The sequence below is a fragment of the Zootoca vivipara genome, chromosome 3 (assembly GCF_963506605.1).
Source record: "Zootoca vivipara chromosome 3, rZooViv1.1, whole genome shotgun sequence".
Taxonomy (NCBI): Eukaryota; Metazoa; Chordata; class Lepidosauria; order Squamata; family Lacertidae; genus Zootoca; species Zootoca vivipara.
In genome coordinates, this window is record NC_083278.1 from 82,849,834 (window position 1) to 82,877,413 (window position 27,580).

Sequence of the window (27,580 nt, forward strand, 5' to 3'; positions counted from 1 at the left end):
GGTAGCCCAAATGCTTTTCCTTTGTGCTTTGCTGAGAGTTGTGGTGGCAGGCGATATACCATCCTGCAGCTGCCCTCAGAGTGCAATTCTCTACGTGTCTACTCAGAAGTAAAACTTATTGGCCTCACTTCAGTGTGAATCGCGTTCTGTACTCGTGTGGGAGACCCTTTCGAGCCCTCCGGATGTTGCTGAACTACAACTCCCAGCACTTCAGGGCCACTGGCCTGCTTGATGGGAGTGATGGGAGTTCTAGTTCAGCAACACCAGGCAGGCCAAAGGTTCCCGACCCGACATCTGTTTTGCTTGGATTGCAGCACCTGAAATATTGCCTGTTTCTAAGTAATCCCCCCCCCCAACAACGTTGCTAAACCTGAGAGCAGCAGCAGCGGAAGCTATCTCCTTAAAATCAAACCCAGACGAGAAAGAAAGTAAATGAATATACAGCGAACGAATTATTATTTAAATAGGCCGGCAGTTGACAAGACCTCCTTTAAACGCCCCCCCCACTACATTTGAAGCCTGTTTGTGATACAGCTCACGAACAAGCTAACGTAATAACAGCGGCTGCAGCGGCTGTCTCTGGCATCGATTGATCTCGTCTGCTACGGCTGTGGGCGGGGGATGTGTCCCGTTGAAGTGGCCATCTTTGTGAGGGGCAGATGAAGCCGCTCGTAGAACCCTCGTAGTTATTTATTTATTTTTTTAAAAGGAAAAAAAAGAAAAAGAAAAGAAAAGAGCTAGGGCAGGCGGAGCCGATCTGTTCCTTCCGAACCGAGCGATTGCTTCTGCCTGCAGCTCGCGCGGGCCGCGGAAGATGGCGGAGTGTGTTGGCGGGGATAGCAGGGTTTCTCACCCCTCAGCGGGGCCGGGTAAAACTTGGTGCCTCAAGCGAGTGGGGATGAGCGAAGAGTGGCTGCTGCTGGAGGACGGCAGCGAGGTGAGAGAGAGCGCGGCGAGAGCTGCCCCCCCCTTCCTCGAGCGCCGGGGCTTTGAGGGACGGCGAAGGCGAAGTGAGGGACCATGTTGGAAAGGGAAAGGAAAGCTGCGCCTCCTGTTGCCCGCTTTTGGAACTACGGCCTCCTTTGCCTCGGAGGCGAGCGCGCGAATTGCCCTCGGCTGAGTGGTCCGGGTCGGGGCTGTGGGATCAATAAAGCAGTTGGGAGGCGGATATTAACTTTCTCATTTGCCTCTTGTACTGTGTCACTCTCAGCCCACCAACTGAAGCTGCTTCTTGTCCTTTCCTTACCCCATGGTTCCCCATAGCCTCTAGCCTGAGCAGAATTAGGTCAGCCCTAAGGGGCCAAAATTTAGAGCTGGGGATGAATGGGTCTTTTTCTGTTTATAAAGTGCTATTCCCACCTTTCAGTTTAAACTTTTAGGATAACATTCAGTAAAACAATAAAGCCGATGAATACAATAAAAAAGCAGTGAACTGCAGAAATAAAACAGCAAATAAAGCAAAGCCCTCAACAGTCAGCATAGTGGGCCAAAACGTGATTTGTTGCCCTAACCTGTAATTTCCATTCAGTATTGTTATAGTTTATTAAATTTCTATACTGTCCTTCATTCAGGGAGGTTTACAATATTAAAACACAGAATTGCATAACATAATAATAAACACGCAGTTTAAAAGGCATTGTTTAACTAGCCAAAGACTTGGGAGGAGTGTTTTTGCCTGGCACCTAAAAATATGCAATGAAGGTGCCAAATGAGCCTCCCTAGCGGGAGCCACCACAAAGAAGACCCATTCTTGTGTTACCACCCTCATATGATGATTTTGGGGTACGGGTCAGTTCATATGTGTGCCCAAACGTTGCTTCATTTACTTCTAGAATCTAGATTAAACTGATGTAAGAGTTTAAGGCAATGTAACAGGACCACTTTAAGCATCTTCACTTTGAACTATATCTTAACTTAGTTAAATGGGACTTGCTCTCCTGAATGTGCTTAAGATTGTAGCCACAGAGGTTTCCATGCTTGCACATCTTCATTTGACCTTCAGTTGTACTTCTATAAGGCAGTTTAAAAGAAAGTTTCCCCTGCCTAACTTAAAACTTGCCCATATGTTGAAATGCAGTGAACAGCTTTGCTGGTTGTGACAAAGTAGTTAGCATAATCTAAAGCTAGCCTGCAAGCTTTTGATTTACCAAGCGAAATGCAGTTCACTATTCAGAAATGAATAGCAGCCTGCATCAGCAGCTCAATAAGCCTACTGATTTTGTTATCAGTATGGAATTGCAAGAGCAAAGGTGTTCTTGAGTCTGAGGCTCCATAGGCCTGATTAAAATGTTGACTATAATTCTGGGAACAAATACTGTGGAAGGTTTCAAGCCTTTATTAAAATTTATATCCTCCTTAGTGGATCACAGTGCATAAAAATAAACAACAAGAACCAATACAAGGTACTATAATGAAAGATATGACAGATCTTCAATGGATGGTTGTTCATGCGCAGTTATTTTGGTAGAAAAGTGTGATAAGCTAACAAGTGACAGGATGGAGAAAATTTGTGATTTGTCAGCTGTGTCTGTTACTTGGAGGCTCTGTACTTATGAACATGATAATCTCTAAAGCCATATGGTGAGATTGAACTGTGACAAGAGCAAGAAGGCAGGACAGAGTCTCCAAGAATCCCTGCTCATATAGAAGCTGTACAGCTTGAAAATATCTTGACAAGCCTTCCCTCTTTTTAAGTCCCTGGAGGTGCTTTGAAAGCCATGCATCAACTGCAGAGCTTTGGGATGATGGAGAAATGAAGCATTTAATGTAACCTGAAAGGGGCTTATCTACAATATATACAGTATTGACATCATAGTCCAGATTGTTAAGTATTACGTTAATGTAATTTGAAGTTTGATCTTCATAGAAAAATGAATAAATGTCCAATTGCTTAATACAAGTCTAAAGCTGAATCAAATGGGATTTTGAAGAATTTATAATTGCAATGGCATTCTCAGCTGTTATTGGCTGCTCAGACTTGTTTGTTAGGCTACTTTGGATTTGCCTGCTAGAGTAAATAGCTCTCTTTTCAAATAAACAAATACTCATTTGTAGAGAGCTAATGAACAACTACAACAATAGTTCACAGGTTTTTAAAAATATGTTGACTGGGATAACATGTTTAAGTCTAATTAATGAAGAGGTTCATGCTGTAGAGTAAATTTACCTGCCAGGCTTAGCTAGCTTAGCTCTCACCTTAAGGCGAAGGTAATCAAACCTATTGTTGAACCTCAGTCTACTACGGTAGCTCAATGAGTGAAGACATTTTGAACTTACAAGCCATTATTGTGTTATTATACCAATAATTTAGGAATTTTCACCAAGTTTTACCACCTGTGAAACTTTTTCTGAATGCTATATGGAAAAGTACATGAATCTGACCTTTGAAGAGTTTGTTAGCAAACAATTTTTAACTTCCCAAATGTGTGGTCATTTTCTATGTTAGAGGAAGAGGAGAACTTTGGGAAGAACTTATAAGGGCGTATTTTAAAGGTCTAACACAGGCATCCCCAAACTGCGGCCCTCCAGATGTTTTGGCCTACAAATCCCATGATCCCTAGCTAACAGGACCAGTGGTTGGGGAATATAGGAATTGTAGTCAAAAACATCTGGAGGGCCGAAGTTTGGGGATGCCTGGTCTAACAGCATATATTTCCATGCTTTACTTTGCTGCATATTTTGTGATTTTAAATTTATGCTGGTGTTCTCTCAACAAGGAGTACTTGCCCCAAACTTGCATCTTGGCATCCAGGAAATCTTTTTATATGCCTGTATTTCATTGCAACCAACATTGACATATCAAACAATTTTGGCACTGCAAGTAAAATAATGGAATACTTGTATGGTGGCTTAATGCATTCCCTTGAATTACTGTAAGAAACTAATGAAGTACCCATTTCACAGCATTGAAATCCAGAATAGATAAGTTGGAGATATTGGTAAAGGAGATTATTAATTGCTTGCTTACTTGTTTGTTTAGGTAAGTATAGGTCGAGGAACTGGTGCTACTTACCAACTGATGTCAAAATCCTGTCCTTTGATGATCTCCCGGAACCACTGTGTTTTCCAGCAAAATACTGATGGGCAGTGGACAGTGATTGATAACAAGGTACAGAAAGTTACTAGAAATGAATTTACTTGAAAGATGCTGAATGTGGAATCCAGTTTGAAAATGTGATCAGGAAAACTGGAGTGCCAGGCGAACCACATGAATAGCTCATTTTGTATGCAGTTTGTGGAACAGTTTATGGCTGTGATAATGTATACCTGATTATGTAAACTTTCTTTGTGAGAATTACCTCAGTAATACAGTGGACCCTCCAGATACAAATTTTATAAGTTCCGGGGGTCTGTGTGCACCCCGAAAAAAACATAGAGGTGCCGCTTCTGCGCATGTGCACACGGCAAAACCTGGAAGTTTACACTCCCGGGTTTGCTGCGTTTGTAACCTGAAAGTTATGTAACCAGAGTGGTACGTAACTGGAGAGTCCACTGTATAGGATTATTTTCTTTCATATAGTACTTGGAATTTATTGTCTGGACTGGAGAATTGATGAAGTAGCTATAATGAGTGGTATCCTAAGATTATGTGAGTGCAAGGTTTCTCTGTCCAATTTTGTGCAGTTTCTTCCTTCCACTGTCACCCCTTCCCACCAGTGAAACCAGCCACATTGTTGATCAGGGAGGCCTACAGACTTATGGAAAGGCTTTTTGGGGGAGCTGCCATGGTAGCGACGGCTGGTTACCTGAGAAGCCTTTGGCACACAAAATAGTAGTACTTGTAATCATAATAATAAAAATGAATAATAATAATAATAATTAGCAATCCTACAGCAGCGCACATAGCATTTTAAAACAATATATAAAATATATAGTATATACATGAGAAAGATATAGTACTTACAACCTTGTCAGTAAAACAAGTAAAAAATAAGCCACAAGCTCTGGCATTAATATTCTTCAAAAAACCTGAACAAACAATCAAACTCCTAAAGTGAGATGGAAGTTCCGTATTCCATAGCTGGAATGCCATCACCAATAAGGTCCTGCAGTTACTGTATAATTAATTTCAGATGATTGTGGCACTTAATACTTGAAAGTACTACAGAAGTGTTAAAACATGCATTATCTACTTCTAATCATTATAGCAGGAAAGGCCAGTGTTCTTTTTCTTGCAGATAGGCGGGTGGTAATGCTGAGAGAGATTTTGAAAGAACGTGGCTTGCATTAGCCCACCTATTGAGTTCATGGCAGCCTTTTCTTTCAAGGAGCATTTGAGAGTTATCCCTCTTCATCCACATAGCAGCCCCGTGGGGTTGGTTGGGGCGGCTGTGAGCAGCCATGCATTTGAACCCAGCAATCCCCGGTTCCAAACCCAGCACTCTTGTCCATTTTACCACACTGTGTCTCACATTTTGCTTTGGATGCTGTTTTGTCTTGTTGTATGTGCAAATATCCTTTCAATTTTTGGAAGACTTTTGTGTAAAGCAAGGGTGGTGAACCTGCGGTCCTCCAGATGTTGCTGGTTTACACCTCTAATCATTCCTGACTATTGGCAGTGCTTGAGTGCTTGCTGGGGCTGATGAGAGTTGGGGTCAACATCTGGAGGGCATCTGGAGGGGCACAGGTTCGTGACCCCAGCTTAAAATGTGGAGATGCCAAAGATTTTGGTTCAGCTGATGAAGGGAGACTTGTCACACTTCCAACATATAAATCATGTCTTGAGTGCCATGTGTACCAGGGGCTGCTGTTTTTAAATCTTGATTTGTCTTATCAGGTAGTAGTTGTAATAAATTTATTTGGGCTACAGTCCTACTTACCTGGGAGTAAGTTCGGGACTAACTTCTGATTAGATGTGCATAGGATTGCACTGCTAGTTTTCTGGACAAATCACTTAATCAGCATGGATACATAAATACAAAATCTGCTCTAGTCCCTTGGCTCAGATTTTTCCTGTTGGAGTGGGAAATACTGCTTGTGTCTCATGCTATTTCTGCTCTAGTGCTGGATCACTGGTTTTTTTTGTTTGCAGTATTATTTAAGGAGTGCCAGGTTTTCCTTGCTGGCTTGTTTTTCTGGTCTGTTTTTTTTTAATGTGCAGAAAAACAAGCACCTTTCCTAGCTCTCTCATTATTCTTTTTTATCTTTCCCAGAGTCTAAATGGTGTCTGGCTGAATTGTGAACGCATTGATCCATCACGGCCCTATCTCTTACACGAAGGCGACTATATCCAATTAGGAGTTCCTTTTAAAAACAGAGAAACAGCTGAGTATGAATATACACTAATAAGGGAAGAATGGAAGAAAGTCAGTCCATTTCTGGCGCTGAAAAATGACCAGCTGACAGAGAAGATGAAAGACATGAGGGCTAAGCGTAAAATTTGCTTGGAGGAATCTGAGGCATCTGGAGCGGAAGGGCCTTCCAATTCCAGAACCAAAAGAGACAGGGTGTCTTCAGAAAATGACTCTTTGGGGAAATGTGAGGGAGGCAGGACAGAACTGTCCAGACAAACAACAGAAAACATTGAAACAGTGTTGGTTTCTCCAAGGCCCAGTAAAAAGGCGAAGAAGAAAAATCACTGTAGCACCATTCCGCCTGAGCATGGTTTAGCTCTTCTTTCTAATGACCATAAAGCCCCAAATTTGGCACAGTCTTGGAATGGTTTGGAACAAATAATAAAAACTCTAGCAGATATGACAAAGCTAAAAGCCATGATGCAGGAGAAGCAGACAGCTGTCCTGAATGTGAGGCAAATGAACAAGAACTGTGCTCCTGTAGAGATCCAGGTTTTGGAGCAGGAATTGCAGGAACTGAGGGAGCAGTTATGCACTGAGCAGGAGCAGCAACAGCAGCAAGTGGAGCAGTTGCAGAAGACCGTCTGTGAAGAATTGGAGGTAGGTGCAGCTGTGATACTTCACCCACCCACACTCATGTACCATTTGAAAACTTGCAAGCATTGAAGTTGTGCCTAAGCAAGAATGATTGGATGGGCGAAAGGTTAGCATTTTTAGCATTGCCATAGTCTCCCAAACCACCACACCTTCATTTTCAGCACTGAGGTTTCTTAGTCCTCCATTTAGTGAGCCTAATGAGCTATTTTCAACAGCGTTGCTAACTTGTTTGAAACTATAGCTTCTTAAAAATCCCAGCTGGTTTAGTTATTAGCACAGGGTAGATTAATTATGACATTTCTCCTACACTGAAATACCTTACGACAAGGAAAAAGCATGTGCAACATCATGTACAAAGTGTATTGCAGTAACTTATTTCAGTGCTCATACATTGATTAAGCTGCCCAGTCATGTACCATACCTTATTTCATACAAAAATTATTACATGTATAAAAATATTATGCATGAACACTTGGTCCTGTTTCACCACAGAATTTGTATTTTTCAAAATAAGCGCAGCAGTTTCAAATTCATTGTAGTTGTTTTATGATGAGATTGGCAAAGAGAATTGTTTGCTCCCTGTCCTAATTTCCTTGAATTTCTTGTGTTGCAAAAAGCCCATTGATTAGTGAGACACATGAGGTGCATTTCTGCAGATGGTGCATCTATCGGTGAGACTGGGCAAGATAGCAAGATCAGCAACAATGGACATGTTGCTCTCAGGATACTTGATGTGCTTTTAACGTGGCTGCATCTACTGGCTTGTGAGCCACAGCTTACTGTATTTGAATGATGGAGACCAGAAGATCAGTACAGTACTGAAGTGCAAGGCCTCGCTCTCCTAGAGCTAAAGGTTCAATACAAAGATGTGAAGTGAATGGATTGCTGTTGTCTGATGGGCACAGTAGTTAGCAGAATATTGCTTCACTTCCTTACTAGTTGCACAGTAACTTCAGTAGAGATTACAATACTGTTCTTTGCTTTGACCCTAAACTACTTCTAGTTCTTCCATCAGCAACTCTGCATGAAATTCCTGCTGATGAAGTGCCAGTAGTAGCACTAAGGAAAGTGTCTAGCAGTAAATGAACAATGGAAATAGACTGTGTTTAATTATCTTTGTCCCTGTTTGATTCCTCATGGCCCCTGCTAGAGAAGGGATAAGAAGAATAGGATGGGTGGCAAAACAGAACTTCCACTTCTGTTTGTGAAAGAAAGCCAAAGAGTTTTATCACAGCAGTGTATAACACAGCTTCATTTGGTAGTTGGTAACCACAGCGTAGGCTGTGCACACATTACCCCTTCTCTGGCTCCAGTGCGCTCCCACTGCTGGTGTTTGAACCTGAGTACACATGAAGTTAGCCACAATCCATAGGTATCCTAGAGTCTTGTTTGATGTTCTTCTAAACAGCCTCCATTGATTAAAAAATGGAAGCCATGGTGAAACTGAGGTCTGTAGCTCTCGGGCAGCTCTCAGCGACAGCTTCAGTGAATTGGAGTTCAGTGTGGGTAAACAAATCAGGTAATGGGCATCAGATGACGACATCCCCACCCCTTCTCTGGGATGAACAGCAACCTAAAAAAGCAACCTGAAACACCGCTCGAAAAATAACCTTAATGTATTTCAAGGCACCAATGTGCATATAGCCTGAGTGTGCAATTAAATTGCTAAATCATGGTTAATGCCCTAGCTATTATAACCATGGTGTTATTCCAGCTCTTTATTTCCTAGTTCAATAAACACATTCTCCATATCTGTAATACTTAATTTCCTCTTAATATATTGTAATTCTAACTCACCACGATCATATTATAATTTTGTGATTTTTGAAAAATAAAGCAGTAAGCTTCACCAATACCAGTTGTTCCCTAGTCTTTAAAATCTGTTTTACTTTGATTACCCTTTTTCAAGTTTTCACACATATGATTCCAGCTCTTTATAGGTTTATATTTCCATATGAACATATAACAAATTGTTTGCTTATCAAAGGAAGCTGTCTTTTAAATAATTTAGTAAACATATGATGGAATCTCTAAGCATGCTAAATTGAAAAATCTTTTTAATTGCCTCCAGGACCATTCTCCAGTATTTTACTCACCTCTGCACATTCCCACTAAGTGTGAAAGAAATCTCTTTTCTGTTTTTGACAAAGCCAACTATTACTTAGATCTGTGAGCTAAGAGAAACCTACAACTAATAAGGGTTGTCTGCTAAAACACAGTGATTAATGGCTGCTTCACACGTTACTTCGCACGTTATTGCTTGTGGCAGATGCTCACAAATGATTATGAATGGATAAGAAATGCAGTTTGCAATCTGTTGTTTTTATTTACATCAAAATGTTTAATAGCTTTGTTATATCATATTGTATCATCTGTATTGTATTGCGCTTGTGATGGTAAAACCTTACCATTGATAGTGCATGCATGATGGTAGCTTAGGGGCAGTATGTTTGCTGTGTGTCCTGTCTGTTCCTCCCAGCACCATTGGTGGGTCAATCAAGGGGAGAACCATTACACTGACTTCCTGCCACACCAGAGGTCAGAGGTCCAGGGACAAGCTTGTTCTTGAAGAGGTAGAATTGAACTGGACAGCTTCTTGGGTTGTGACTGTCGCATACATTCTGCCAGGCTGCCTCAGTCCTTTCTGCAATCCTTTCATATATGGGGACTGCATTCATTCATTCATTCATTCATTCATTCATTCATTCATTCATTCATTCCCCACCTTTTTGCCTGACAGGGACTCAAGGCGGCTTACAGATAAAGTAAGAATAGCAAAAAACAGGGAGTTCCAGTGTCTGGGAGCAGCCACTGAGAAGGCCTCTCTGTGTCCCCAAATCTGCCTGTGGGGGTGGCAGGTTTGAGATAAGTTTCTGCAACTGTTAAGGGCAGTGAAGACAGCTAAGCACACAGTACTAGTTGTGTGAGTGTCTGTTAGCAGTGCACACCCCTAATTGTGGCCTAATGCTACACAATTTTTGCTAATCAGAAAGCTCCAATGAGTTTAGTAGAGCTCACCTTTATCATCGTAACCTGCACTTTAAATATTCAGAAACACTTTCTAAAAATGTTTAAACTCACCTTGTTAATGTCCATAAGGACTACACATTACAACCAGCAAGCAGGACTTTTTAAACTGCTCTTCCAACAATGTAGAGAAGCTATAATGTCTACTGCCTGCAACAGTTATTGTAGGCGACTGCTTCTTCCACCAAGGAGAAAGCTACCAATGATTCACATTCTTGTGATACCACATATTCTAGCAAGGAGGGAGCAAAGAAGACACTGCTCTGGCTATTTTCCTTCCGTTAGAAACATTGGGAGCTACTTTATGCTGATTTAGACTAATGGTCTATCTGTCTCAGTTTAGGATTTCATATTAGGTTCTCTCCAATCCCTACCTGGAGATGCCAAGGATTGAACCTGGGATGTTCTGCACTTAAAGCAAATGCTTTACCACTGAGCTAGGGCAAACAGTGAAGATACTCCAGGCATTACATGATTAGATAGTTTATGCCAAAAGTGTGTTGTATAGGGGTATGTGTCTCTGATTAGGAATACTGTAAAAATAATTGAAGATTTCCTTTTCAGGTTTCAGTTTTGTGTAGGCAGCAGTCATTTTATTGTTATTTTCTAACTGCATGGGAGAAAACCTGTTTTACTCCTTTTAGCATATTCTTCCACTAGCTTCTGTTACCCTGCATGTTGTTGTTCTTAGTTCTATATACTTGACTGACAGGCTCTTATTTGTTGTTTAGGGAGCAAAGGAAGAAGAAGGAGAAGGGAGACTGAAGGAACAACTGACCCAGGTTCTAGTGCAGGTAACTTAGCACAGTGTTAGGTTATTTCCAATGTTTGTATCACTTGAGGATGTTCAAATGTTACCCCCCACTAGCGAATTGCCAGGATGCTTAGTTCTGCCTCTTGCAGTAAGACATGCTTGATTGGCTGCAAGTAGCAAAAATAGTGGATGATTAGGAAGAACAGAAAAGACAGTATCAAAACCACTAGCAATCTGTAATGAGAGCTTGTGGAATTTGACTTTTCCTTGGCTTGGTCCCATCATTTTGTAAGTTATTACTGTTCATCCCACTTCTGCAGCACATTCTCTTCCCTCTTGGCACACCTTCACAAAATGTTACCTGGGCCAGAGGGCCTTTTTCTATCTTGAGGAAATGAGTGGGAAGCTCTTTGCCAGGAGTGAGAAACCTGTTGCTTTCCAGATGTTGTTAGACTCCTCCACCAATCCCAACCAGCACGGTCAGTGGCCAAGGATGATTGGAGTTGTAGTTCAGCTACATGTGGAGGCCCACAGGTTCCCAAACTGGATGGTAGCTACTTCCGTGACCAAAGGCAGACTTACCATATTTTTCCATGTATAAGACTAGATTCCCCCCCCCCAAAAAAAACAATGTCCAAAATTTGGGGGCATCTTATACACGGGGGCCATCTTCCCCCATTTTCTTAAATCGTAGCCCCCCAAAATAGGGGTTGTCTTATACATGGGGTTGTCTTCTAGACGGAAAAATACGGTATTTCCAGGTGCTACAATCATGGGAATTACTGCTGGCCTATAAATGTTCATTCAGCTCCTGATGTTATATGTACAAGTACATTTAGGGCCAATTCAAGGTGTTGGTACCAGTGAACAAAACCTTGAAGGGCTTAGGACCCAATACTTGAAGGCACGCCTTCCCCAGAACCATCCAACTTGAGTTGTAAGGTTTGTGCATGAGACTCTGCTTGTGGTGTCCTCACTAAGAATAGGCTAGGGACCCACTCCATATAGAAGGGCCTCTCAGATGTGGCACCCCGTCTATGAAACCTGTAGTAGAAAGCCGGCTGTCCCATTTTATGGTCATTCAGGTGGCAGCTTCCTATTTTTGCAAGTATTCAAATCAGAGTCAGAGTGGCCTTATCTGTTTAACTGGGTGTGATACACTGCTGTTAATAGTACTTTAGGATTAATTTTATTTTAACTTTGTTTTGTATAGTTCATCTGGTTACCTTTGTATGATTAGCAGCATCCTTACATACCTTTTGCCCATTTGTCTTTCTAATCTAAATAAGTTTTAAGCATGTGTATGTTTTATGGATTATGTTTATTTAGAGGAAATGAGTTGTATTCATGCAGTGGGTTGACATATTTTCAGGATGCGAAGTAGAATCTGGCATGTCTAATTGGTATGCTAATGAGAATTTCTGTTTGGTATCTTATTTCTCAGCATCGTGCTTTGATGGAAGAACTGAGCCGTAGCAAGAAGGATTTTGAAGAGATCATTAAAGCCAAGGACAGGGAATTGAAAGAGACTAAGGTATGAACAGAAGAAAAATACACAACAGTCGAAGTTTAGACCTTGCTCCAAAGCCTCCCACTTTGCAGCTTAAGGAAGTTGCTCTCTGCTTTTCCATACCGTAGGTTCCCACCACCTTACTGTGGTGAAGTGGAGGGTTTTAGCTGTATATAACTTTAGGGGCATTTTGTTTTGTGCAGCTTTTTAAGTTTAATAAAGTTTTCACCTTTCGGAAAGTATGCCTCACCTGGCCAATACATTCTCTTTTTTTAAAAAAAATAATTTTTATTGATTTTATACATTAAAAACAAAACATGCATAATATCCGTCTTTTTCCCATCCGCCATCCACAGGCCCCCTCCTGCCACGAGAAAGTCTGGTGAAGGTAGACAGTCAAAGGTGGTCCATTTCATAGTTGAATTTATCCCCTCCCCCCCTCCCCTGCCCCAGAGCCCCCCTGCCACCAGAGAGCTCCAGAATAACAAGGAAGAAAGCAGGAGAGTACCCACCCAACTATTTATCCAAATATACTTTTTAAAAACCCCACCCCCCTCAAAAATCCCCCCCCCAAAAAAAAGAAAAAAAGGAAAAGAATCATCATGATCATTCCTTTTTAAGGGCTTCCCCAACCTCCCCCCTACCCCGATCTTCATTTTCAATTCTCATTTAACAGATTTCTTATCATTATTCCCATTCTAATTAACCTTATTTTTTAGCCTTATTTAATATTCTCATTTGCAAGTCTTATCATAATTTCAACTAATCAGCCTTCTTTTCTTCCCATACCTAATTTTTACCTCCACGGACCTCCATCCCTTTTAAACCATTTATTCATTCCTAATTTTAATTAACCATATATCTATTTAGTAATATATCTACTCCTCCCTTGGGACCCGTCAACTCCCTTCAGTCCAGCAAGTTCCATAGTCAACAGACCAGTTTTCAAACCTTTTAGTCAATCCTAGTAATGAATTGTCCATTCCTGCTTCATCCCACCCCCTTTTTCCAATATTTTACCATCCAAGCTTCCTTGCAGCCCTCCTGGGTTTTCCCACTTCTTTGTACTTCCATTTCCTTGTGGGTATTCTGAACTTCAAAAAGTTCCATCCTTTCAACCAGTCCGAAAGCGTTTTTTCCTTCCTCCAACATATGGGGGGTAAATTCCAAATCTTCTTGTTGAGCAGGTTCTTCAATTTCTTCCTCTTCCTTTTCCTGTTTAATTTCCTCTTGCTTTACAATGTCTCTGTCACTTGATACATTGTTTGATTTGTCTTCCTCTGCTGTTACATTGTTGGTGCCTTCCGACTGTAAAATTTGTCTCTGTTCTTGCAACTGTAAGAACAGAGTATAGTCTGATTCTCAGTTCCCACAGCTTTCTCAAAACATTTTGCTGGAACCCAGGTGCATATACTTTTGTTGTCATTCTCACACTCTTTCAAGGTCACTTGTCTTGGGAGTCGGGCAATAGTTACGTAGTTTCATCCACCATATTTTACAAAACTGGCTGTCATATTTGTCACAGTTCTATTGCCCTGAATTTTATCAAAATGTTTAATGTAGAATACTTTCAAGTCTAATGTAGAATACTTTGCAATCTTTTCCTTCTCGTCTTATTAATGATACTGTCAACTCGCTGGTCTGTCAGGGCTGCCGGTGTCCAGGCAAGAGCAGACCTTTCCCAAATTGAGTCTCTCTTTATTTTGCAGAGAATTTTACTCACGACTGTTCCTCTCCCCTTTTACCCTGCTTCGAGGGGAGAATCTTTTTTCTGGTCTTTGGAGTTGTCTTTATACGAAATTACTTCTTATCAGGGTATCGGGTTCTTTAAATCACTGTTTCCCCATTCAACCGATGGGAGGAGATGGCTTCCGTATTTTCTATCTCTCTCCCGTTTCCGAATTATATTCCAATAGGTCCGATCAATAAACTTTTACTTACTTAGTCCGAATCTTTACTTTGACAGGAAGAATCCGCCGCTTGCAGGCTGCAGGCTCGGGGCTTCGCTCCTTGGAGGTGATGATGGTGCCCAAAATGGCTCCCGCGACTGCCACTCCGCCGGCTCTCGGGGGGGCTCTACTGAGCTTCCTGGGCAGCAAAGGAGTCTCGTTCGGAGCTCTGCCGGGCTAACTATGCCCCCGGGACGCTCGACCCAGGATTTTTCGGGGATCTGCATGTCCCCGCGGATCCCCCCCCGCAATGCCAGAGACCTCGGAGCTCGAGGTCTCTGCGCCTTCTCGCCAGCGCGACGGACCGGAAGCCGCTATCCTGGCCAATACATTCTCATTCCTCTACCATTGTTTACCTGTTTTGGGGTTTGTTTTCTTCTGGGCTACAGGAAGAGAAGGAGAAGGCACGAGCACAAAAGGAAGAGGCCTTGAGCCACATGAATGATGTACTGGAGAATGAGCTGCAGTGTACTATTTGCTCTGAACACTTCATTGAGGTAAGCTTTTTAAAAACTTTAAGAAGCAATAGTAAGTGTACATATATTTTAATCCCCTTTTATTGACACCAAATCAGTTTGAAAGTTGCCAGACCCGATTTTTATTCCTGGGATTTCTGTGGGTTGGATCCAATGATTCTATGAGCAGAAGTCTGCTCATGAAACTTCCTGCTCATGGGAGGGATATGTGTGTGATTTACACAGTTTCCTTTAAAAGAAATAAATAAACATGCTATACATAAATACATGCTATACAAATAAATAAATAAATACATAAATACATAAATACATAAATACATAAATAAATAAATACATGCTATACAAACTCCAAAAGATAATACAAATGTTAGAATATCATTTTAATGCAGCACATCCTATTATATAAATACACATCCTATGCCCTTTTAAAATGTGTTCTTTTATGGGTTGTTGTTTTTATTAGGTATTTTGTGGTTTTATATCTTGGTTTTATTCTGTGAACTGCCCCGAGACCCCTGGGTATAGGGTGGTATATAAATTCAATAATAATAATAATAATAATAATAATAATAATAATAAACCTTTTCAATATTCCTACAATACAGTATCTTACTAAAAGACCATTGGCATTACAATGACTGTATTACATTTTATCATACCTTTAAAATATGTTAAATATCAATCTACTTTTTAAAAATAAGTATACAGATTATTTCTAAAAATCTCAATTTCAAATGTAACATTTATTTATTTCTTTTATCATTTTTTTGTGGATGTTTAATAGAATCATAGTTGGAAGGGACCCTGCGGATCATCTAGTCCAACCCTGTGCGATGCAGGAATATGCGCCTCTCCCATACAGGGATTGAACCTGCAACCTTGGTGTTATCAGCACCATGTTCTAACCAACCAAGCTATCCAGTTCTCATAGTTCATTTTCTTACATTGTTTTTAGTATTTTGAATTTTTATTTTCCATTCTGAGCTGCCTTGAAACTTCTGTAAATAAAGCGGGATAGAAATCCTAATCTAATGTATTATATATAATATGAACTTTGAAAAAATATATCCTACAATTTAAAATAGCCATACAAAGCACTTATTTGTTTAACCATTCTCTTATACATTCTTAATCATTTCTAAAAATAAAGGGAGCGATGAATGTGAGATCAGTCGGGTACTAGATCTTCTTCCTTGCTTTTCAGGCTGTCACTCTCAACTGTGCACACAGCTTCTGCTCCTACTGCATCAATGAATGGATGAAGCATAAGCTGGAGTGTCCAATATGTAGAGGGACGATATTATCCAAGACACGATCGCTAGTTCTGGACAATTGTATTGATAGGATGGTGGAAAACCTGGATGATGAGACGAAGCATCGCCACCTTTCCCTCATCCAAGAGCGAAAAGGTGAGAGGTGGGTCCTCCATTCTTAAGGCCTTTGAACATTCCTTGGCACCTGCATAGTGTAGTGTTTAATTAGAAATATATTGATAGCAAACTACAATTAGGTTTCTGTTCATGAATAAAGCTTTTTCAGTTTCAGGTGCTCTTTTGGAGACAGCATTTCAAAGCTAATAGCAAGGTTGTTCTGTACACACACACACACACACACACACAAACCTTAAGATACAAAAACTTAGAAAAATTTAGATATTGCAATGTGGGTTAACCTTCTAATTCAGCCACCTTCTTTATTTCATGGTAGCATTACTTACATTATTTATTATATTTACATTCGATTTTCCTTCATGCAGCTGCTGAGAAGACGCTAACTAGAATCTAGCTTTGCTGAAGCAAGATGGCTGCACCATATGCCTTCAGACTATGCTTTAGGACAGGGGATCCCAAAAGGGGTCCGTGGACTACCTGCAAGCTTGCTTCATGTGGTCTGCAGTGGGTCTATGAATTGTGGTTGAAGATGGGAGAGAGTACATCCATTATATGAAATATTCGTATTGATTTTTAATTGTATTTTTATTGCTCCTTTTGTTTATTATCTTGCATTGGGTTGTATTACAGTTTGACTTCTATGGAATTCAAATTGTAGTACAATTAAATAAAATGCAATATATAAGAAATAAAAGAAGCAATAAAAACCCAATTAATATCATGTAGCCTCTAGCACAGCACATTATAATTGCTACAACAAGCAGAAAAGACCTTCCAGGTGGTTGGGGGGGAATTTGGGGACCAACTCCCTAGGGCCAACTGATTAACTGTTAAGTTGCAAGTGAGGGTGGCGTGTCTGCTACAAGCAGTCAAGCAGTCTAGAGTTCAGCTTAAGAGTCCCAGTGATGGCCAAACTTGGCCCTCCACCTGTTTTGGGACAATTCCCATCAGCCCTGATCACTGGGCCTGTTAGCTAGGGATGATGGGAGTTGTAGTCCCAAAACAGCTGGAGGGCCAAGTTTGGCTATCACTGGCTTAGACAGAGACACTTTGCATTGCCCCCCCCCTCTGTATTGATTTTATGTTGAGACAGTGGTCTGTATTGATTTTATGTTGAGACAGTGTATCTCCATTGTTCTTGAGACAGTTGTGTACTTCCTTGAGAGAAGAGTGGGCATTGGTCCAAGGGAAGGGACAGTATTCAGTATGAAAGACCAAGAGCAGTGCAGAATACAGTGGTACCTCTACTTACGAATTAAATGCGTTCCGAATGCACATTCGTAATTCAAAAAAAATTGTAAGTCGAATCCCATAGGAACGCATTGGGAGAAAAAATTCGTAAGTCGAAGTAACCCTATCTAAAAATTCGTAAGTCGAAGCAACCCTATCTAAAAATTCGTAAGTAGAAAAAATCCTATCTAAACAGCATCCAAGATGGCGGACAGAGCTCCATTCGTAAGTAGAAACATTCGTAAGTAGAGTCCTTCGTAAGTAGAGGTACCACTGTATAAAAGTTTTAACCTTGAATACTGAAAGCAAAATCCACTCCCCCTTAGTCCTCATTACCCTTTGCTTATACTTTTGAATGTAGTTTTCCTGCACCATTGAAAAACAAATACACTCCCAAACAAATCCTGCACTTGCCTAAAATCACTTTTGCTTTTCTTTTCTTTTTTCCTGTGTATTTTGATTGCAGGGAAGCAGGTTGTTGCGGAGAACCCAGCGTCAGAAAGTGAGAGCAGCACTCTCAGCACGTCTTCAGACAGTGAGAGCAGTAGCATTACCTCAACATTAGACAGCGAGAGCAGTAGCCTTACATCTGTGCAGTCCATCATGTCATTAAGCAGCTTTGAAAGTGATGACTATGAGGGAGACTCCGACAGCCACCACATTATCTAAAGTGTCTGCACCCGTACCCTTGCAGCTGTTTGGAGTCTGCTCTGGATGCTTTCTGGGAGAAAGGATTGGACACTTAGAACAATGAAGGGACTGGAATTTGAATTGTGGATTAAAAGGGCTTGGCAGGGTCCTGTTCTTTTCTTAAGTGAATGTGCAATGTCCTCATCTCTGAAGAGTACGATCGAAAACTGCTAGGCTCAAACCCATTTTTCATACTAGGTGACTAAACCTGTGTTTCTGTTCTTGCTATGAGTTGACAATGCACCACCAAACTTAAATAACTGCTTCCCTCCTAATAGGTTGGAGAGTGCCAGCTCTTCAGCTAAATAACTGCTTAAATGTAACCTGATGTAGCACATACTCTCTTTTGTGTCAGAAAGCCGTTTGCACATGACTCATGGGTTCATAAAGAGAATAAGGATATTTACAGCTGCATAAGTCTGGAGAAATTGTCAAGGTTAAATTTACCCTGCCCTAAGCCCCAAAGACTTCGATACCTAGCTTCCCAGAAAAGCATCTTAATCACTTTCTCTCAAGCTCTGTTGCCAAAATTGAGCAGACATTGTCAAAACTGTAGCAGTGCTTTTGCATTTCTCTGTGTGTGGTGGTGGGGGGAGTGTGGCAGGAGGGCTTTGGCTGAGTGAAGAAGCTGCATTTCTGAATGAGCAGAAGGCGGCACTACATATTTATCAGTATTCACTGAATGTTGCTATAAGTTTGCAGCAACTCAGGTTCCATTTCAGGGACTTTGGCTTCAGATGAGCAGGCAAATTGGATTGGCAGCTCTTTCTGTTTCCTTGATATGTCTTGAGGTGGTCATTTATTTATTTGTTTGTTTAAAAGTTACCATTTATATAAAAGAACAAAAAACCTGTCATTTCTGTTTAAGTTGCTTTCATAAGCCAATATCCTTTTCTTCATGTTTCTGAATGTGTGGTACTCCCCAGCTCTGTGTGTCTATCCAGTTGAGTCTGGCTACCTTATTTTTATTGATTCTAGCTTTAATGCTAATGAAGAATTTCACACTTTTATAACTGGATAAAGGCACTTAACATTCCCTGTTGCAAGTAGTTCTGAGCCACCACAAGTTTACTATTTTTGCAAGTTCATAAATTCCTTTTTGTGTGTGTGTTAAGGCTACTCAGCCCTGAAGCTGTTGGTAGTGTAGTTTCAAACAGATGAAAATAAGATGCAGGGGCACATAGGCCATAAAGCTATGTTAACTTTTGTTATAAATTATATAATAAGATTGTGTGGTTTTCCCCCTATTCTAATAAAGTGGCAGTGTTTTCTTACCAAGAAATGCATGATCTGAAAGGGTGGGTTCTCAGAACAGCCAGCACTCCCTCCCTCAAAACCACCCTGGCGCATGAGCACCAATTTGGGAATCAGCTGGAACAAGGTTATTGGAATGGGTTAAATGAGGCAAACTGCATTGCTATATCAACCTTGTTACACATGATGGTGCACCTAGTTCTCATTGATTTCTGTTACTTGGCAATTTTGGAAACACACTCGTTTCAGAAGAGGGAGGCTACCTTTCTGGATGTTCTGCTGCCGTCCCCTGCCATGACATTGTATCTGCATAGTCATGTGCCAACTTTAAGTGTCTGTTTCACAGGGTGTTCACTGTGTACTAGAGACATGCAGCTATGTACTGTATATAGAACTGATATTTTTGAGGGAAACTGTAGTGGGTGAAGCAACTCTTAAGAGAGACCATGCATCCGATCAATTACAGGTATCTCCCAATTGACAGGGGGCTTGTGCGTTTAAGTGAAACACCTTTGGAAAATGTCTGCAAACACTCCATTCTGCCCCTGCCCCGTCCTCCCCTTTCTTTGGTGATGTTTTCAGGTCACTTCCGGGTTGGGCACGATGTGCACGTGCACAGTTGTGCACATATTGGGCACGCCTAAAATGGTTGCTGCCTGTAGCAATTTGTTGGTAGAAAAAGCTCCTGGTCATATTTTTTTAAATGCCACTCTCCTTATCAATTGTCTCTTGCTGTGGACAAGCCTATTCTTAAATGCTTTCCTGGTGCATCAAGTATATTTGCTGTGGCCCTCCCATCATCCTCAGCCATCATGGCCATGGGCAAGGTATAGTGGGTGTTGCTGGACTACACAGGCTAGCTATCTCTGGTTTGCACTGATATGCCCAGGTGAAACTTGCGTGTAGTGTATGGTATTTGTTTTGGACTGTTTGAAGGTGTTAACCATTCTGTCACCTACCTGGACTTTTCAGGGGGAAATATGTGGTCGCCTCCATGGACCACAGAAATTGGAAAGACTTCATCTGTTACATATTTATGCATTCTGCACATCTCTTTTTTTGGTTTAGGGGCATTCCATGTCATGTGATCCAGTGACATTTACCGTACCATTTTATATTGCTTTCATTTTTCTGTTTCCTAAAAGTACCGGTAGTATAAGAAAAGATCCCAGATCTGTTTTACATTTTTTTTTATAAGGGTTTGAAATTTTTTTAAAAAATGACAATCTTGACCATGCTGGAATACACAAAAATCTTTAAAGCTCAGCCCAGAATAATTAAAAACTAAAAATACAAATCTCTTCAGAACTTCATGGGCTTTAATATGATATGGCACATGATGGACTTACTTAAAAATTTTAAGTTAAGTTACAAAATTTAATTTTAAAAAAGTGATATAAAAATTAATATGATTAAAGAATTTTTAAAAAATTATTTCATATTCTAAAGAGTTTCCTGCAAAATTGCATCTTGGGATCTCAATGGGATCACATTAAAAACAAGTACTTTGTGCATATATGTCTGCCTTATTGGGTTCTATTGAGGATTGGGTCGTCTTGGGGGGAAATATAACAGAATAAACATGACTTCAAACCATAACCATAATCCTGTATCAGTTACTCCTTCCCGCCCAGGAGTTTGGGGGCAAATAACATCAGACAGAGTCCTTTCTACCAATTGTATTTCTATGGTCTGAGTACTGTACTGTATCTCCATGAGCAATACAGCTCAGACTTGTCTCATGCTAATTAGCAAGGCAGCTAATCTTCCACAATATCCAACTAGGACATGAGTCTACTCTGAGCTATCTCCTTCACCTACCGGTACGTGTGAAGCACGACTATTCCAAATACGCGGAATTATTATTTACAGCTCTTTTAAAACGTCGCAAGGTGGGGGACAAGAAGCTTACGTTTTCGCTAAAATACTCCCTTGTATGTACAGTATTCATTGCGCGGGGTGCTGCGGTGGCTCAGAGATGCTTCCCGCTCGCTCAACACACTGCAGCCTCCCGGCACGAGGGGGCGCTGAGGCTCCCGCACCCAGCGCCTCTCTAGGACTTCGCCTTACCTCCCCATTGCGTCATTAGTTTGCGCCGCGCGCGAAGGAAGGGCCCCGTCCCAGTGCGGAGCTGCCGGGAAACGAAACTGAACTGTGGCGGAGAGGAGTTGGGGGGATTCGGCCTTCTTTCCTCTCTCTCTCTCGAGCCCAGGCACGTGTCTGGAGAGGGCTGAGGCTCGGCCTTCCCGGCCTTCTCTGCCCTCATCTCCCGCTCCGGCCTAAGACAGAGCCTCCCCCTTCCCCTCGTGTGAGTGTAGCAAGGGCTCCCGGGAGGGTCGGGGAGAGCAAACGAGCCGGGGGGGGGGGGCGTTTTGCCCCTGCTTCTCCCCCCCCCCCCGCTCCTGTCACCCTGCTTTTCCGATTGTCTCCACTTGTTTGCAGCTCCCGAGAATACTCCAGGCTGGCCGCCCCTGTCTGCCCCCTCCTTCCCTCGCCCCCGTTCCTGCCTCTCCCTGTTATGTTTCCTGGCCTGGCCGAGGCCTCCCCTCCTGAAAGCATCGCTAGATGCGTTTCTGTTTCTCCTGTGTCCTGATACTCCCTCGCCTCCCCTTTCATCTCCATCTCCCGGTTTCCCCCTTTTACCAAGGCTGAGATGCTAAGCCTGTTTCCCAGGAAATAAGTTCTTTTCAGCTCATTTGGACTTACTTCTGGGTAAGCCTGCTTGAGGTCAGGTTGCAGCTCTCTAGACTGTAGATTCTGCACAGAAACACAGGCTCCCTTTAGCTTCCACCCTGAATCCCAACTTCTTCCCCTTTCCTAAGCTACCTCCATCCTTTGCTCTGGTATTTTCCTCTGATCCCCCCCCCCCCCGCCCTCAGTCCTATTTGCAAATTAGTGTTGTTTTGTTATGGTGGTGTCTATATTAAGGCCATCTCTCCCACCCCCATAAGGTTTGGTAAATATAAGTACACTACCTGGCATCTGAATTAAAATATCATATTCCTAGTTGAGCACTTAATGACTTTATCATAGAAATGGGTTTTGTTATAAAACCAATCAATTGGATGAAATTGTGAAGAAATATATGTTACAATACTGTGCTTTACTTTCTGTTGGGTATTGAAGGCTGTGTACATATTCAGAATAAAATTTGAGACTATCCCCCAATGTATTGTGAGATCTAGCATTGTGCAGTGTTCTTTTATATAATTCATGTATCTTTCCAAGTTAACGTGACTCAGTGCTACTGTTCAGTAAAATCCCTCATTGCTCGGTGATGGATGGGCTTGAATCATATACCCATGTACCTCAAAGTAAGCCCCAGTGAAATGAATGGGATTTAAGTAGGCATGGATATGATTTGTGCTGTAAAATCTCACCCATAGAAAAACTAAAATGAGAATCTTCCAGTTGATACTCCTTTTAACTAGCGGCTGTTTCTCCTGCGGATTGCAGGGAGACTGGAAGGGGATGGCTTCATCCTGGAAAATTTACTATGCCTATACAACTTTAAGATTTCAGCTCGAAATGTTTAACATTCAATTTACTCAGTTTTATGATTTGTACAAATGAACAATGTTGTGTTCATCTCCGTTAATAAGCATAGCCACAGTGCTGTTCCTGTTGTTCTTCACTTTCCTCAACAAAATTTGTACCACATAGTAGATGTTGTCTTCTAGATTTAATGATCACAGGAGGGCAACGGTCATACGTTCAGTGGTGTGTTATTTAGCCCTATTATGCAGTGGTATCAGTGTATCTCCCTTAACAAAAAAATAATGTTTTTGATGTATTTATTAGCAACTACATTGTTGCAATATATGAGCGCTCATATAATTAACATTATTTATAACTTCAGGCTTCTGAATGCTCTGGCATTAGAAACTGGTTCTTCACAAATTTGTTAACTCAGGACTACCTGCTAAACTGGCGGTATACTTTGGGCACCTTTTGTTATTTGTTTATGTACTGTGATAACTAAACAAGCTTAGGCTGCAGCCTCTTACCTAGAAGTATGCTGGTGCTGACTCAGTAGGACTTTCTGAGTAGCTATGTATAGGATTGCATGGTTACAGCTCCGTCCTATTCATGTTTACTTGTAAATTTGCCCCTCTGAGTTCAAAGGAGCATGCTGTGCAGTCATGTGCATGGTTATTTGGCAGCATCTCCCCTTCTTTTAATAGGGCTTACTCACTAGCAAGTGTGGTTAGGATTGCAATATTAAGATGCAGTTGTATGTCAGTAACCTGGAAGTAAGCCTCAATGAGAATAAACAACAATAGGATTGTGCCGTTTTTTTTCTCTTGTGTGTTTAGGAGTGAAACCTGAATTAGAACTGAGTTCTACTGGGATGTGTGTTGGTGTATGATGAAAGTGGTGGAATGAAAACATGCTATGAAAATACCTATTCAGGTGTTTTCACTCTTTTTAAATGAATGGAGAGGAAATTGTTTGCTTTCCTGATTTTCCTCCTATTTTACATGAGCGGTCTTGAAAGTGTATAGGAGGAAAGAGTTCTCTTCCTAACAGAACGTTACTATATAAGGACTGAAAACCTGAATACTCCACTGCCTTAATTTTATGCCATGCTTATGAGTGTGTTTGAAACTTCTTTTTTAATTCTGGCACATGGTGAAAACCTCCTTGTTTACTATGACTTTTTCTGACTACTACCACCAGCCATTCTGGGATTTTAAGAATATTTTTACTGTCCACTGGATTGCTTTGTAATCACTTTGATTGTATTTGTACTTCATTTCTTGGTTTTGTCGTACACCATCTTGTGATGCCCCTATAATAGGCAATATATAAATATTTTAATAATTAACTATTTTGTTTCCTCCTCACAGAGAAAATGAAGCGACGAGCAGAACCTGAATATAGCAGTCCCCTAATGAGGCAGAAGAAAAGGATCGAAGAGTTGGGTCTGACCCTCAGCTCCACATCAGATGATGAAACGCAACTTGGTAATCATGGAGCTCAAGGTAACTATAAAAGTAATATCACATGGACCTGTCCACATCTAAACTTGGTGTGCTTTCATTGGACATAGAATGGAATCATAGACTAACTGGTGTCATTAGAACCCTGCTTGCTAATTTCCAGAGAAGAATAGTTAAACCATTGTGAGTACCATGTGAAGTCAGAGGCACCAGGGGCTATATAGGGTACAAACAAGTCAGTGGAATTTTCATTTGTTATTGCAGTCTATAAAACAACTTTTCTGACTCAGCTCCATGACTGACAGCCATCCAACTTCTACTTAAAAACCTCCAACGAAGGAGAGTCCACCACCTCCTAAAGGAGTCCGTTCTGCTGTCGAACAGTTCTTACTGCTAGAAAGTTTTTCTTGCTGTTTAATTGGAATCTCCTTCCTTGTCACATGAAGCCATTGTTTTGAGTCCTACCCTCCAGTACAAAACTAAGGATTGTGTTTGAGGGATGTCTGCTTCCTACAGCACTTGGTGGCAGTTTAAAGAGATTTCCAGGAGTGAATTGAACTGTAAGGCTCAGTGGTAGAGAAAATGCTTGACATGCAAACAGTGCCAGATTCATACCCCAGTATCTCCAGATAAGTCTGAAACTATGGGGAGCTGCTGCCAGGCAGTGTAGACAGTACTGAGCTAGACAGACCTATGTTCTTGTCCATGAATAACTTTATATGCTGTGGCACTGAGTGTTTCTTTCCTTTGCTTGGTTTTCAGAGTCTTCCACCACAAGCAGCAGCGAATCTGACGGCGAGATCAGTGAGAGGCGGCCTGTCCTCGGCTCTTTCAGCAATAAGTTCAGCGCAGACTCCCTTGTACAGGGCACATCTTCCCGATACTCCATGTATAACAGCGTGTCCCAGAAGCTCATGGTAGGTTAGAGCACCCTTGCAAACATCCTGTGGAAACAAAACCGGGGAAAATAAGAGCACTGTCAGTGGGATCCACTTGGTAGGATTCCATTTCCCAACTATGTTGGGACATGTCTGGGCCAAATATGTGTCCAGAATGCTCTTTCAGTTAGTTAGGAAAGCTGGAAGGCTGCATAGTCACAGTCATGTTGCAAATTACATAATTTGCCTTTAAGTTTCAAGTTGTACCATTTATTTTTAGGAGCTTATTTCTAGGTTTAGTTGGTGGTGGGGAAACTTTTAAAATTCGAACGCATATCTGGTTCAAAATCAAGGACTGGTTATCTGATTTGGGTAGAACTTCAAAACCACCATGTATGCTGAAACATATATGCTTAGCACTCCACGTACTTACCTGCCCCATCATACTTTGTTGTTGTTTAGTCGTTTAGTCGTGTCTGACTCTTCGTGACCCCATGGACCAGAGCACGCCAGGCACTCCTGTCTTGCACTGCCTCCCGCAGTTTGGTCAAACTCATGTTCGTAGCTTCGAGAACACTGTCCAACCATCTCATCCTCTGTCATCCCCTTCTCCTAGTGCCCTCAATCTTTCCCAACATCAGGGTCTTTTCCAAGGATTCTTCTCTTCTCATGAGGTGGCCAAAGTATTGGAGCCTCAGCTTCATGATCTGTCCTTCCAGTGAGCACTCAGGGCTGATTTCCTTAAGAATGGATAGGTTTGATCTTCTTGCAGTCCATGGGACTCTCAAGAGTCTCCTCCAGCACCATAATTCAAAAGCATCAATTCTCATACTTGTTGTCCTTAAATGTCTCCTTACCTGCTGTTTGCAAGTTTCTGGAAAGAGGCATTTTGGGGAAAGGTATGAACCAAAGTTCGGTTTTCCTATATGCTAAGAATTTTAGAGAGGTGATTTCAGCACTCTTCTCTTGCTTTTAGTATTACCATTTACAATGTGAATTGGGACAGAGAAATCTGCATTATATACCTTTTAACCCATGGTTATTATTTTTCCTTGAGAGCAAAAGCAAAACATCAGTGCACCTATGTTCTCAGACTACATCCAAATGCTCATACTCTATAGCCCCCTTTTTTTATTTGCTTCATGCTATCAGAATTTCAGATGGATTCCTAGCACAATGAATCTTAAAAATGAATTAGATTCAAATGGAATTCCTTGTTTGGGGCACTGGAGTCATGTTGCTGTTTGGTACCATGTGAGTTCCTGTGTGTGCATAGTTTAAACAACTTTTTTGAAATATGGAATAGTTCATCCTAGGCAAGTGTGCACAACTTCAATGATGTGTCATGCAGGTTTTAGAGCTGACCTTCCAAATATTACAAAAAATGATCTTGCCTTTATAATAAAATGTTCCAATCTTCAGTATTTTAACAACAACCACTTCAGCTGTATTGGACATGTTGCAGAAATTGAACTTGGGACAACCTGTCCCTTAGTCTAGAACTGACATCTTTTCCCTGGTAATCTTGAACTGCTTCATAGCAGGCAGAAGAAGTTGAAGCTTTTCTTACCCTTGTGATCCAATGATATGGAAATCTCCACTTGTTGAATTTCAGTATGTCACACAGGTATTAAAAGCACAGGAACCCTGCCAGGGAATAAGGTAGCAACCTTGCCTCTAGAATTATACAAGCATTATATTGGGGAGGGAATTCAGCGCTCCGGTTGTCTGTGATGCAACTTTTCTGAGTGAAGTGCTCAGGCCTTATGAAAATAACTCGGCCCTCATCAGTATTGCCCTTGGCTCACAGAGGCCTGCCTGATTCTTATCTGTCAGTGAGCAGTTAATTCAGTAATTACGTTCATGGGTAGAGGGTTTGCTGTAAGCTGTGCTAGAGCTACAGTTCTCAGTGTGAGGTGAGCTCTCCTTAAAAATGTGTGCAGTTGTTAAGAGATAAATGAGCCCCTTCAAGCTTATATTGTTTGTGTGTGATTATTTGTGTAGATTTGCTGAGGAATCAGTTCCTGATAGTTATATTACAAGAAAATGAGTGAGTGCTATATTCCTCTCTGTGTTTCTAGGAGTAAAGTTGTTTAAGCAGCTTCTTATTTCCCCAAGGAATGTCACAACTCTGGTTGAACATCCGTAGCTCATATATGTTTCTCAAAGAATAAATGCTGCCAAAGAAATAATTGATCTACTTAATTACAAAATATTCTGCCCAAGGTAACAAACTATAGGTGAATCATAACAGTAAGAACCAGTACAAAAGAAAATATCAAAAAGTCAAAATGGTGGCCTGATCTGAAATATTTTCACTTGCTTCCTAAAAAGTTGCAAGGAAGAATTTAGGTGGGTCTCTCTAGGGAGGGAATTCCAGAGGGTGGCAGTGCTACAGTACGAAAATCCTGTTTCTCCAACAGTGTAACATTCCAGAGAGTTGAGCTACAAAGCTAGACCTCCCCTTCAGACCTTGGCTTTCTTTAATTGACAGTTGAGGAACTGGGGTTTGCAGTCTTTCAAACACAGGTCGGTACTGTTTTTCCTTCCTGACTAATTATATCTGTAAGAGCACAGCAGGTGTTTAA

At 41.3% G+C, this 27,580-nt stretch overlaps 2 protein-coding genes across 5 annotated transcripts in view; both read left to right on the forward strand.

Annotated features, from left to right (window-relative positions):
• The first annotated feature begins 799 nt into the window (after positions 1–799).
• On the forward strand, positions 800–21,197 carry RNF8 (ring finger protein 8). Of its 2 annotated transcripts, none has more exons than XM_035108155.2 (8): positions 800–937; positions 3,980–4,108; positions 6,153–6,893; positions 10,649–10,711; positions 12,116–12,205; positions 14,520–14,627; positions 15,811–16,015; positions 17,694–21,197. In XM_035108155.2, the coding sequence occupies exons 1-8, from the start codon at positions 815–817 to the stop codon at positions 17,894–17,896; spliced, it is 1,662 nt and encodes a 553-aa protein (XP_034964046.1). In that variant the 5' UTR covers positions 800–814; the 3' UTR covers positions 17,897–21,197. The 2 variants fall into 2 exon arrangements, with proteins under 2 accessions (XP_034964046.1, XP_034964047.1); XM_035108156.2 differs by having other exon boundaries at positions 15,811–16,022; positions 17,694–17,879.
• A 65-nt stretch (positions 21,198–21,262) lies between these two features.
• The window catches only part of CMTR1 (cap methyltransferase 1), a 37,831-nt gene continuing 31,513 nt past the window's right edge, over positions 21,263–27,580 (forward strand). Inside the window, exons 1-3 of one of the 3 annotated variants that reach the window (XM_035108151.2) lie at positions 21,263–21,479; positions 24,022–24,156; positions 24,877–25,031. In XM_035108151.2, coding sequence (XP_034964042.1) covers positions 24,027–24,156; positions 24,877–25,031 — 285 coding nt within the window. In that variant the 5' untranslated portion in view covers positions 21,263–21,479; positions 24,022–24,026. Of the gene's footprint in view, positions 21,480–21,551; positions 21,884–24,021; positions 24,157–24,876; positions 25,032–27,580 lie in introns of those variants that run through there. The other 2 variants (XM_035108153.2, XM_035108152.2) reach the window with 2 other exon arrangements.